Genomic DNA, 14060 nt, shown 5'->3' on the forward strand with positions numbered 1-14060 from the left:
AAGTTGTCAGCATTGTCGTTTGCTTTGCTTTTAAATTAATGCATTTAGAATTAAAAATTGTAAAGTTCAGAATACCTTATTGAATGTGTTTTTGGGAAATGTCAAGGTAGTGCGGCTTGTCATTGCAGGTTTATCAGGTAGAAGATGTGTGCGAGGAAGAAAGGCCAGAGGAGTCCGATGAGTGTGCACGGATGGACCGAACACCGCCGCCCCCCACTTTGTCTCCAGCAGCTATCACTGTGGGGAGAGGAGAGGATTTGACATCTGAGCATCCTTTGTTAGGTGAGGAAACACAAAGTTTAGAAGAGTCTATTTGGTAGATGTCAGTAATCGGACATTTCCCGTTAGAGATAACATTAAACTATCCCATTACTGTTGTTAACTGTAGCAAAAGATAGATTATATTAATTAAAATGTATGAAGAATATTTTCTTATTAAAAAATAAAAATTGCTCATTTTCTTGGGAAATTCTTTAGTAGCAGTGGAAAGTTACTGGTTTATAAAACTTTTAGCACCACCCAAGAAAAAGTGATGTTTCAAGCATTATAATAATTTGTGGCTGATACAGTTATGTTCCATGTGCCTATCAAGATTCCTGTGTTAGCTGTTTCTTATTTAAAAATTAGAATAGGGGACTGGGGAGGTGGCCCAGTGTGTAAAGCACTTGTTGCTCAAGCATAGGGACCTAAGTTCAAACCCCCAGAGTCCACATAAAGCTAGCTAGGCACAGTAGCATATACCTATAATCCCAGTGTTCCCATAGTTAGAGGAGTGCCAAGACAGGAGAATATGCAGAAACTTGAGGGCCAGCTAGCCTGATGCATATATCAGCAAATAGCAAAAACACTCTGTCTGCAAATGAAGAGTCTGAGATCCGTGTCCAGGGTTGTCCTCTGACCTTCACATGCTTTTGTGTACGCACTTGCCTCCGTGCATGCGTGATGCACACATGCACGCTCACACACACACAATTACTACAAATCAGCAGGAGATTATGTTAGGGGTTGGGTGTGCAACTCAACTGACAAAGTCCTTGCTGAGCATGCACAAGCAAAGCCCTAGTTTCAGTTCCTAGCAACTCATAAAAAACAGATGGCAAGCGCCTCTACTCTCAGCATTTTTGAGGTGAAGGAAGGAAGATCATTTTGGCTACATTCGAAGCCAGCCTATGCTACATGAGATCTTGTACCATCCCCGCCTCCAAAGGGTCACTGGGTAAACCTGCTTGTTATGTAAACCTGGTGACCAAATTCAGATTCTTTAACCATATAAAAAGCTGGATACCCTAGATCACATCTGTAACCATAGCATTCCTATGTGAGATTGGAGGAGGAGACTGAAGAATTGGCTAGAAGCTTGTGGGCCAGGTAGCGACAAGTAAGAGCTTGCCTTAAACAAGGCTGAAGCAAGGTGAAAACTTAACTCCCTAACAGTTATCCTCTGACTTCGACTTCTGCACGCGTGCGCGCACGCACACACACATTATGTTGGATGTTCTCATAATTGTTTGTGATTTCCACTCAGTGCTTTTCAGGTTTCTGTAGCATACATGTTACTTAAGTTTTTGTCCTCATAATACCAAGCTGCAGTCAGGCTTGGCTGAAACTGTTGTGTTGTTTTGATGACTCGCTGGCCCTCATGATTAGCTCCCGTCAAGAACAAGCACTGTCAGAGGCATGGAGGCACTGCCGCTGGAGCCTGAGGAGAACTGACGGCAAAGCCCTGCTTGCCTCCTTTCCCCTTTCCCTGCTGCTTCCGTCTCCCCCACTTCTCGGAAGCAGACAAGAGGAAAATCAGCCTTCCTCTTACCTCGTATTGTAGTGCACGCCTCTGACCCCGCCTCTCAGGAGGCAGAGGCAGCAGTCTTTGAGTTTCAGGCCAGTTATGGTTACATAGGATATATTTTTAAAGTCCTAAGGATAATGCCAGGTATGGTAGTGTACACTTGTGCTTATGAGACTGACAGAGGAGGATAATGACTGTGACATTAACCAGAGTTGTCTGAAGCCATCCTGGGCTACGTATGTAATGAGACCTATCAACAGGATCAGGTATTTCTGTTTGTTTGTTTTAAAATATTTTTCTTTTCCTTTCTTTTTCTTTTCCCTTTCCTTTCCTTTCTTTTTCCTTTTTTTAAAAATAGGGTCTGTTTATGTAATCTTGGCTGTGCTGAGACCTGCTGTGTAGCCGAGGCTGGCCTTGAATTCACAGAGATCTACCTGCCTCTGCCTCCAGAGTACCTAGGATTAAAGGTGTGTACCACCATGCCTGTCTATTTTTCCTTTTTATTTTATTTTTTACCTTTTTTGCTTTTTATTTTGTTGGCGGTGCTGAGGATGAAAACCAGGGTTTTGGGCATGCTAGCAAGCTCTAATACTAACTACCTCGGAGGCCAATGGGTCTAGTTTCTCTAAAAGCATTTGTGCTGCTGCAGATGTCCTGAAGTTTTGATTCAAAAATCAAAATATCAGGGGTTGGGGATTTAGCTCAGTGGTAGAGCACTTGCCTTGGAAGCGCAAGGCCCTGGGTTCGGTCCCCAGCTCTGAAAAAAAGAACCAAAAAAAAAAAAAAATAATCAAAATATCAGCTTACTCGAATAATAAACTTGACTGTGATTCTGCTTTAATTTCAAATTATTATTGTTCATGCTTTTGCTTTTAATAGCTTATAAATTGGCAAGTAATAACTTATAGATCTATTTTTAACACAATTTGAGGACTTTATTATATACATAACATAATATATAAATTAATTCAGATAAACAACTGAGTAGTATTTTCTGGAAGAAATATACTTAATGCAACGTCTTCGGCCACTTTGTGGATTGGGGCTGGTTATGGTAGAACACGCCTGTAGCACCAGTGCTCAGCACAGTGAGGGAGTTCCGTCTGGAGCTCGAAAGCCGCCTCACTACTGAACAGGCACCATCTCAGAACAAATAACAGACTTAGGGGTTTTACTGAAGAGAAACTTCTTTGGCTTGTGTTTCTGGAGAGGGAATTGTAAGGTAAAGAGGCTGCATCAGGTGCAGCCTTCCTGCTGAGCTGTCCCCTGGCAGAGGCATCACATCACACAGCTGCGAGTGTGAGCGTCCTACACAGCTCCAGTCGCCTTCCAGAAAGCTCTCCTTCTCAACGCTGGCATCCCGTACAGTGCTCACTTAAACCATAGCCTGGAGGTTTGTATTTATTGAGTCAGGAAGTGTCATTACATCTGTGAGGGCCATTAGAATTTCATTTTTAGTTCCTCATAGGTTTTTTTCTATAGAGAAATTACTTTTAGTCATACCTCCTAGTTTCTTTTCTCTTGTTCCACAGAGGTATGTATATGCGATGATTTGACACATGGGCAGGAGTACTGTGGTGCTCCTGCCCGAGAGCACGTGGACTTTTGCTCATGTATCATAGAGTTTAGAAGTTACTGTTGTATGCATGCATTTCATTTCCTGCCCTCTCTCATCTCTCTTCCCCTCCTTCCTTAGTTTCATAAGACTCTGGCTCTGGGTTTATTTTGTGCACGGGGGTTTGCTTGTTTTTGAGACAGATCCTCCCTGTCTCCCTTACTGCCTGGAACTCTCAGAGACTTGCCTGCCTCTGCCTCCCAGCCTGGTGGTGAGCAGTCACCGTGTGCTCTTGCAGCACGCTGGGACAGTGCCCCAGTTTCATGACCTATTTGTTGTGTGACATTAAGGCAAGCAAGTTAATCTGCCTGTGTCTTGGTTTCCTTATCTGCCCGGCGGAGATGAAGACACTGTTACTTGTAGGTTAAATGAGATACAAGTGAAAGCATTGGCTGTGACACCAGATAACCGAGTGTTCAGTGAGTGACTGCACACATGCCTTCTGCTTTAGAGTTCTGTTCTCACTAATATGCCTACATATTAGCTGCTTCACCTCTCTGCGTCAAGGCTTCACTGACAGTCAAGGCTGAGGCTACTGTGTAGTGACTTCCATCCCATCGACATTGTCAGCTGAACCTTACTTGGGCCTGCTCAGTGCTCCTTGCAGCATTTCCTCAGTCAGCACACACAGCAACACAGAAGTTGAAAGAAAGCAAAAATGCCTTCTGAGAGGATTCAGAAGATCTTCTTGCCTTGAGGCTATAGCCTATAACCTGCCCAAATCACTGAAATTCCTATTTCTGTGGATTTTGGGTCTTTTTGAATTTTTCTAAGTGAATATATGTCCATCTGAATCATGTGGAATAGACAGGAATGTAAGACATTTATTATCTGTGCGGTCTAAAAGCGGACAGAAACTCAATTGACAATTTTTGTAGTTATTCGTGAGATATTTGGGGCATTTGCAAGTTTTATGGGGACAGTAAAACCGTGCAGGTGATAATTTGAGCGTATTGGTGTACGTCTATAGAGTGGGGAGTTGTACGGATTAAATGAGACGGCTGCATGACGTCTTTGGAGAGATGCAGTTCTCTCATGTTCACTCCTAAGCCCTGTGGTCTCTGTAGGACACATGGCCAACCGTAGGATCCCTTTTCTTTCAGAGCAAGTAGAGTTGCCTGCCGTGGCCTCAGTCAGTGCTTCTGTGATCAAGTCTCCATCAGACCCAACCCATGTCTCTGCTCCTGCACCTCCACTCTTAATGCCCGCTGCCTCCACAAGGAGCAGCAGCACTTCTCTGGCCAGCAGCACCCCCAGCCTGGAAAACAAGCCTCCACAGGCTATCGTGAAGCCACAGATTCTGACCCACGTTATAGAAGGTTTTGTGATTCAGGAGGGACTGGAGCCGTTTCCTGTAAGTAGGAAGCTTATTTGTGTTTTTACAATTATTTTTAGCCACACAACACTGTCTTAAAAAATCGTCTACTATTGTTGTCCAGGAAAATGCTTGTAATTTTAAATTTAAAGATTGATTTGTTTTTAAATGTAGAATTTTAACTGTCTAACCCTTTATGTATTTATCTATACAGGTTCTGAGACTTTAAAATCCCCCCCACCCCACCCCTTTGATTTCTCATGACAGGGTTTCTCTGTGTGGCCCTGGCTGAAACTTTCTCTGTATCAGTTAATAATGATAAAAAGGCTGGATTTGAATTTACAGAGATCCACCTGCCTCCGACTCCCAAGTGCTGGGATTAAAGGCCTGTGCCACCTCTGCTTGGCCTGAGACATTTTGTACTAGCCATTTCTGATCTCAGTTTTGCTTCTGTTTGATGGAGATGTTTTTAGGGTGTGTGAGAGCTAAGGATTCAGTGTTACTCCTCCCTGTACCTAGCACTCTAGCCATAGCATTACTCCTCCCTGTACCTAGCACTCTAGCCATAGCATTACTGATTATCACCACCCCAGTGTAGTCCTCCACCTCCATCCCCACCCACTCCTCCTCTGTTTCCCTTCAGAAAAAAAGAGCAGGCCTCCCAGGGACATCAAACAAACGTGGCATACCAAGTTGCAATGGGACTGGGTACCTCATCTTGTTTTAAGGCTAGACTAGGCAACCCATCAGGAGGAAAAGGGTTCCAAAAGTTAGCAAAAGAGTCAGAAACAGCCCCTGTTCCCACTGTTAGGAGTCTCACAAGAAGACCAAACCACACAATAATTGTAACGCATACACAGAGGACCTGGGTCAGGCCCATGTGAGCTCCTGGAGTCAGTTCAGTCTCTGAGCCCTAATGGGACCAGGTTAGTTGATTCTGGGTTTTTTGTTTGTTTGTTTTTGCGTGTGTGTGTGTGTGTGTGTGTGTGTGTGTGTGTGTGTGTGTGTGTGTGTGTGTGTGTCCTTGACCCCTCTGGGTCCTACAACCTTTCTTCCCGCCTCTTCCAGATTTCTGAGCTCCCAGCTAGTGTTTGGCTGTGGGCCTTTGTACCTGTTTCCATCAGTTGCTGGATGAAGCGTGCTAGGCTCCTGTTTACCAGTTTAGCATTAGGGATCATTTTATTGACATTCTTTTTCTTTTCCAGCCATGTTTGGTTCTATCCTAGCTGTGTGTGCCATCGAGCCTCTGATTCCTGGTCATCCAGGCAGTGCCAAGGGTAGGCTCCTTCTTCTAACACAGGTCTCAAGCTGGACTGGTCTTTGGCTGGCCACGTTCCCAATTTCTGTGCCACCTTGCAGGCAGGACAGATTATAGGTTGGAGGTTTTATGGCCCACTTGGTGTCCCATTCTCTTCACTCGAAGACTTGCTTGGTTACAGGAGTTGGGAGGTTCAGGCTCTGTGTCCCCCTTAATAGGAGTCATAGCTAGGGTCATTGTAGTCGGTTTCTACCTCACCCCAGAAATGCCCCCCAATTTCAGTTGTCTCTCCCTCCATTTTCCCCCAACCTGGCCCCTTCTATTCCTGACCTCAGGCTACCTGCTGTCTTCTAGGCCCCTTTTCTAGGAAGAGCTGTGCTTTCCCAGCTCAAGACCCTTTGGTATTTAGCCCCTCGAGTCTGTGGATTGCAGCATGATTATCCTTTTCTTTACAGCTAATGTCCACTTATGATAGGTATTGTGTTTATCCTTCTGGGTCTGCGTTACTCAGGATGAATTTTTCTAGTTCTGTTGTGTGGGGGGTCTGCTTAAATCTAGCATAAATCCAACATAACTCAAATGCTAGCTCAATGACATTGATAACAATTTGGCCCTAGAACAGACTTAGGAGCTAAGCTATGACCTGTAGAAATGCTGCATAGCATATTTAAAGGATTAAAGCTTGAAACAAGGGGGAGCAGCGTGGGCTGTAGTGTTGTCCAATTACATTTTGATATAAGGGGTTGAGCAAGGGAGTTTTCACCAATCCGGTTAGGAGTGGGTTCTTGAGCCTGGGAACATGAACTTGTGTGACCCTGCCAGCAAGTTGCCCTTGAGATGTCTGGATGCAGACAACTGTCTCCTTATGAGTTGTTCCAGAGCTGCTTGGACTCAGACAATTTCTTACAACAGAAGCTGTTAGCTATTGGAAAGTCCCCAGTTCCCCTTGAGCTCAGGACCTTGAATTTAGTTTCTTCCTATGATTAAATGGAGTCTAAAAATGAAAAGGTAGTACTTAGAATAAGTCTCTTTTGCTTGTTCTCAACAGAACCATCCATTTGCCTGCAAATTCCATGATGTTATTAAATTTTTTAACAGCTGAGTGATACTCCATTGTGTAAATGTACCACATTTTCTTTAGCCATTCTTTGGTTGAGGAATATCCAGGTGGTTTTCTATTTCTGGTTATTATAGTATAGTATAGCTGCAGTGAACAAGGTTGAACAAATGTTCTTGTGGTATGGTGGAACATCTTTTGAATATATGCCCAGGAGTAGTATAGCTGGATTTTGAGGTAGATCTACTTCTGGTTTTCTGAGAAAGTGCCTAATTGCTTTCCACAGTGGCTGTACAAGTTTGCATTCCTACCAGCAGTGGAGGAGTGTTTGTTTATCTTGCCCTACATCCTCACCAGCATGAGCTGTCACTAGTGTTTTGATTTTAGCCAGTTTGATTTGCATTTCCCCAGTGGCCAAGGATGTTGAACATTTCTTGAAGTGCTTCTCGGCCATTTGGGATTCCTCTTTTGAGAATTCTGTTTAGATCTGTTCCCCATTTTTTAATTGAAACTTTTGGTTTGTTGCTGTCTTTATATATTGTTGAGTTCTTTATATATTTTGAATATTAGCCCTCTGTCAGATGCAGGGTTGGTTAAATCTTTTTCCACTTTGTAGGCTTTGTTGTTTTGTCCTATTGAAGGTGACTTTTGTCTTACAGAAGCTTTCAGTTTCATGAGGTCTTATTTATTGTTGACTTAGTGCTTGTGCTATTAGTGTTCTGCTCAGGAAGTTGTCTCAGTGCCTCTGCCTTCAAGGCTGTTCCCCACCATCTTCTATCAGGTTCAGTGTGTCTGATTTTGTGTTGAAGTTGTTGATCCATTTGAGCTTGAGCAGGGATCTTATTTGCCTTCTTCTACATGCTGACACTCAGTTAGACCAGCATCATTTGTTGAAGATGCTTTATTTTTCCCATTTTATAATCTGGCTTCTTTATAAATAACTGGATGTTCATAGATGTGTGGATTTATATCTGGGTCTTTGATTGTATTCCATTGATTAACCTGTTTTTTTTTTAATTTATTTATTTATATATGTGAGTACACTGTAGCTGTCTTCAGACACACCAGCAAAGAGCATCATATTCTATTACAAATGGTGGTGAGCCACCATGTGGTTGTTGGGAATTAAACTCTTGACTTCTGGAAGAGCAGTCCATGCTCTTAACTGCTGAGCCATCTCTGCAGCCCTAACCTGTCTGTTTTTATGTCCATAACCATGCAGACTTCAAGACTTCAGTTATGCTAGATAGTATGGAGAGAGCACACAAGCTTGGCATGTTTTGATTTTAGTAGAATTGCCTTTGATTTCTTTCTGTTTAAGTTCATGTTGATTGTGGGCTTGCTATAAACTGCCTGAATTGTATTTAGGTATCTGTTTCATATCCCTAATATCTCCAGACCTTTTAATTATGAAGGGGTGCTAGATTTTGTTAAAGGTCTTTTCTGCATTTAATGAGAGGATTATGTGGGTTTTGTCTTTTTGTTTGTTGATATGATGGATTAAATTTATTTCTGTATGTTGAACTATCCCCGCATCTCTGAGATGATGCCTACTTGATTATGGTCGATGATCTTTTTGATGAATTTTTGGATTCTGTTTGCAATCATTTTATTGATAATCTCTGCCTCATGTTTATAAGGAAAATTGGTCTGTAATTTTCTTTCTTTATTGGGTCTTTATGTGGTTTGGGTATAATGGTGACTGTAGCATCATAAAATGAATTGTGCAGTGCTGCTTCTCTTTCTGTGTTGTAGAATAATTTGATGAGTATTGGCATTAAACCTTCTTGAAAGTCTGGTAGTATTCTGGGCTATATCCATCTTGCCCTGGGCTTACATTGATTGGTGGACTTTTAATTACTGTTTCTAATTCACTAGAGGTTATAGGTTTGTTTAAATTACTTATCCTTACTTAACTTTGGTAAGTGGTGTGTATCAAGAAAATTATCCATTTTTAGATTTTCGTATTTGATGGAGTACAGGATTTTAAAGCCTTCCTCATGATTCTCTGGATTTCCTTGGTCTCTGTGGGTGTGTCCCTCTTTTCATCTCTACTTTGTTAAGCTGGTGCTTCTTTTTTCTACCTTTTGGTTAATTTGGATAAGGGTTTGTTAATCTTACTCATTTTTGTAAAGAATCAACTCTTTGTTTCACTGAGGGTTTTTTTTTTTTTTTGGTATTTTTGTTTGGTTGCTTGTGAGTTTAATTTTTTTTTTTCTGTATTCATTCCTTTTGGATGTGACTTCTTTTTTTTTTCTAGAGCTTTCATTTGTGCTGTTAAGTTACTATTATCAGATTTCTCCTTTTTAAAAAAAATGTTTGCTGTTTGTTTTTTAATGTAGACAATTTTTATCCTGTGGTGGTCAGATAGGATGCAGGGAGGTTTTTTTTTTTAATTTTCTTATATCTGTTGAGACTTGCTTTATGTCTGACTGAATCTAGTTTTAGAGAAAGCTCCCTAAAGTGCTAAGAAGAAGGTATAGTCTTTTTGTGTTTAGATGGAATGTTCTATAAATATCTGTCAGGTCCCTTAGGTATATAATGTCGGTTAGCTCCAGCATTTCTCTCATTTGGATTTTGTCTGGATGGCCTGTCCACTCATTGGAATGCAGTATTGAGTCTCCTACTTCAGTGTTTGACAATCCATACTAGATTTAAGCCGTAATAGGCTTTCTTTTATAAACTTAGTTGCCCTCATTTTTCATGCATAGATGTTAAGAATTGCAACGTCCTCTTGTAGAGTTTTCTTTTGTTTATATAGTGTCTTTTGCTATTTCTTCTGACTAGTTTTGGTTTGAAGTCTATTTTGTAAGATATTAAAATGCCTACGACACCAGCTACTTTCTAGGTCTGTTTGTTGGAATGTATTTTCCATCGTTTACCCTTAGGTGATTGATGTCTATTGCTGAAGTGAAGGGGTGTTTCCTGGGTGCAGCAGCGGAAGGGTGGAGCCTGTTTTTGATTCTGTTTTGTCTGTGTCTTTGTATTATGAAATTTGAGACCTTTGATGTTGAGAGATATTAATGAACAGTGTTTGTTGATTCGTGTGTGTGTGTGTGTGTGTGTGTGTGTGTGTGTGTGTTTCTTCTCTTTTGATTTGCTGGTCTGGGATAAACTATTCCTTGTATTTTCTTGGGTGTGGCTTAACCATTTTAGATTGGAGTTCTCCTAGCACCTTTGGCAGGGCTGGATTTGTAGATAGACATTGCTTAAATTCGGTTTTATAATGGGTTGTCATTTCTCTACCGATTGTGATTGAAAGCTTTGCTGGGTATAGGAGGCCGTGTTGGAGTCTTTGCTTTCTGTATAGAGTCTGCAGCCTCTCTGCCCAGAGCCTTCTGACTTTCAGAGTCTCCATTGGGAAGTCAAGTGTTATTCTAATATGTCTGCCTTCTTATGTTACTTGGTCTTTTTCCCTTGTGGCTTTTAATATTCTCTAGTTGTTCTGTACATTTAGTGTTTTGCTTTTTTTATGTGCCAAAGGGAATTTGTTTTCTGGTCTGGTCTCTTTAGTGTTTCTCTACTTCTAAAAGCCACCAGCAAGATGGCACAGCAGGTAAAGGCCATTCCCATGCTGACTTTGCAACCTAGGGTGGGTCTATGGAACTCACAAAGGTAGAAACAGCATGCTTAACTCTGTAAAGTTGTTCCTGCTGTCCACATGTGTGCTGTGGTACATGCTTTCCCCTTCACATATCACATGCATGCATCATCCACTGCCCCCCACCACTATCATCATCATCATCATCATCATCATCATCATCATCATCATCATCATCATCATCATCATCATCATCATCATCAGAATAATAGTAATTTTAAAGTTTTAAGTCGGGCCTGATGGCATAGGCCTGTAACCTTAGTTACTTTGGTTTTTGATGTTGGATTTCAAGTTCAAGGCCAGTCTGGACAACTTAGCAAGATTATCTCTCAAAATAAATTAATATAAGAAAAATATAGGAAAAAAAATCTGGGGGCAATGTAAACTGGGGAGAAGGTTCAGCTTGTAGGTAAAGTGTCCCCTATGCAAGTATGAACACACTCATGACTGTTCCCTGATTTTCACCACCAGATTACAAAATGTCTGTGGATACAGCTATGAATTAGAGAGCTAGTCTGTGTGTTCAAGGCACTAGGAAAAAGGGGTAGATGCTGACCTGAATAGTATCAGTAAACACTAGTCTGGGCATGGATGTCACATAGGAGTATAAACCCAACATTAGACAGAGGCTGAGGAAAGAGGATCTACACAGTGAGATGTGATCTTAAAAACATTCCAAGGCAACAGATGAGGGTATAGCTCAGTGCAAGACCTTGGATTCAATCCCTAGAACTATGATATCAATTCAAACAGCAACTGCTTCCCCTTCAACTCCCAAATACACTGAGAGTTAGGACCTTTGCTTTCCCTTGGTACAAGGCAATCTGATCACTTCTCTTTTACTATTAAAATTCAAAGTGCCATTAGATTGTAAGACTTTTTAAAGCTCTATACCTAAAGCAACAGTACAATCTGTTTGACAGATCCCTGCAGCATATGTTCTACTGGCTAGCAGTAGTGTATATGTGTAGACTACCTGTTACTTAGGGGATAATTGGACCCTTTAATGATTGGATCTGATCACTGAGTAAGTAAATAATCACTGATACCATTCACTCAAGAGGGGTTATTTTAAAATTAAATTTATTTATTTTGGAATTATTTTTAGATATCATTTTTTATTCTCTTTTCCATTTAAAGGTGAGTCGTTCATCTTTGCTGATAGAACAACCTGTGAAAAAGAGGCCTCTTTTGGATAATCAGGTGGTAAATTCGGTGTGTGTTCAGCCAGAGCTACAGAATAATACAAAGCATGCAGATAACTCGTCCGACACAGAGATGGAGGACATGATTGCTGAAGGTCTGTGGCTCTCATAAACCCTTTATTCAACCTCGGCTTTTACTGCTTAAATGGGGTGTGACTTCTTAGTCTCCATAGATTTTCACTTGGAAAGAATTCAGATCTGTTTACATACTCACTGTATGTATTTGACTAGAGTAATGGACAAGCAAACCAGTCTTATATTAAACAACAACAATAAAAAAAACCCTAACAGCATTGGTCTTGATTTGATTTCTAGGCAAGGCAAGTTCTATCATACACGAGAGAAAGTATTTTAACATTTTTTGAGTCAGGAGAACCAATTAAAAAGCAGACCTAAGTAACATGAATATTTTATTGATTTTGCTTAAAAATATAGGACATCTCTATAATTTGGTTTTAAACTTGCCCTTATTTTGATGTCTGATATGAGATAGAGGTTTTGGGTTTTTCTTCAAAACAAGCATGTGTGGGTTGTGTAGAGCATAGACTTTTAATCTCAGGGTGATGGGTTCAAGCTACACATTGAATGCCAAAATGTTGTTTTTAAAACAAGATCCCAAATGTTTGGTTTACTAAATGAAGTCTCAGGAGCCAAATGCCGCGGTGATAGACCACTAGCTGAGAGAGGCAGAGAAAGCACCCACCTGACCTTTCTTCTCCACTAATGTCTCAGAAGGAAACAACTCCTCCTCTCTGTCACCCTCCTCCTCCTCTTGTTCATCCCCCTCCTCCATGCTGTTTTAAATGCCCTTCAACTCAAAGACCCGTTTTTTCTCTTTCCTGAGATTTCTTATGTTCATTCTCTTATCAACTGGTTGCTTGCTTTACCTCTTGACTTTATTTACAGGAAGTTTATTTACTTCTTGTTTACAGGAAGTTCTTGGATTAAAGGTCTGAGCCACACCACAACAAGAAACAGGTTTTTCCAGTTCACAATCTCAGGGTTTACAATGTGATCAAATCCTGCAACAGTGTTGTCTTTATTGTAACTAGCTAAATATTCCAGTTACATTAAGGAGTTCTCTTCAGTTAATAGATGATAATATCTGTTTTAAGAGAAAAGTACTGTTACTGTTAATCTCTTTACTGTCAAAGACCTCAACTGACTATATTCTAATACTGAATATCCCATTTAAGTTGAAGTGATAAAATGGCTGAAGGAAAGCAAATACAGGTACATAGAAAAATGATGTTCTCTGGTTTGAGTTTTCTATTTAAAATCAAAAAATTGGAGAGATGGCTCCGTGGTTAAGAGCACTGACCACTCTCCCAGAGGTCCTGGGTTCAATTCCACATACTGGCTCACAACCATCTGTAATGGGACCTGACACTCTCTGCTGGTGTGTCTGAAGACAGCTACAGTGTACTACTCAAATATGTAAAGTAAATAAAATCAGAAAATTTTTGTATTGTTTCTTGTTTTTAATGAGGCTCTGAATGTGGTTTAAAAATTAGCCAACAAAACAAACTAGCTGTCTCATGTAGGAGGATCTTCATGAGATTGTTCTTGGTCACTTCGATCATGGCCTGCAGTTGCTGCTGCCTACAACAGTAAACTCATTAACACATTTCTCTTCATAATTATCCTTAGTATATCTAAGTTAATTTATTCTTTTACAAATATTTATTGAGTTTGTGTTACTATATTGTGTGTCTCTCTATATACATTGTTAAGTTTAGCAAAATGGCAAATTGGTAAGCACATAGCCAAATTCCCTTTGACTCCTAAAGGGTGGCACCTGCATAGTTGGTATTTGATAAACTTTTACGGAGTATTCATCACTTTTACTCTTATTCGAACAGCCAAACCTGCAATACTGTAACATTTGATTTTTACTAACTTTTGGTTATTATTTCAAGCAACTGAGCAGGGCCACACTCACCTCATGCATCCTTTGCTTTCCTCCCTCTCACCCTCCCTTTTATAGACTGTCTTCTCATCCTCCTCCTCTGTCTTCTGTCTTTTCATCCTTCTCCTCTGTCCTCTGACTGTCTTCTTATCCTCCTCCTCTGTCCTCTCTGAATTCTAGCCATTTTATTTCACCAAGACAGTGGGACATCGTAAAAGCAGGTATTTTCTAACAAAATTAAATAGCAAAATAAATTCTTTGGTATAGTACCTGATCCATATTCATATTTCCTCAGTTACTAGAGGCATGCTCTT

General features: G+C 40.7%; 1 protein-coding gene across 22 annotated transcripts in view; it reads left to right on the top strand.

Annotated features, from left to right (window-relative positions):
* The window catches only part of Phc3 (polyhomeotic homolog 3), a 74925-nt gene that overhangs the window by 41747 nt on the left and 19118 nt on the right, over positions 1 to 14060 (top strand). For all 22 annotated transcript variants that reach the window (XR_015662937.1, XR_015662938.1, XR_015662952.1 and 19 more), the window contains 3 exon segments: positions 129 to 282; positions 4505 to 4755; positions 11773 to 11932. Coding sequence is in view for 9 of the 22 variants with exons in the window: in XM_087621908.1 (XP_087478034.1) it covers positions 129 to 282; positions 4505 to 4755; positions 11773 to 11932 (565 nt within the window). In the remaining 13 variants the exon portion in view is untranslated.

The sequence above is a fragment of the Rattus norvegicus genome, chromosome 2 (genome assembly GCF_021556685.1).
Source record: "Rattus norvegicus strain SHRSP/BbbUtx chromosome 2, alternate assembly SHRSP_T2T, whole genome shotgun sequence".
Lineage (NCBI taxonomy): Eukaryota > Metazoa > Chordata > Mammalia > Rodentia > Muridae > Rattus > Rattus norvegicus.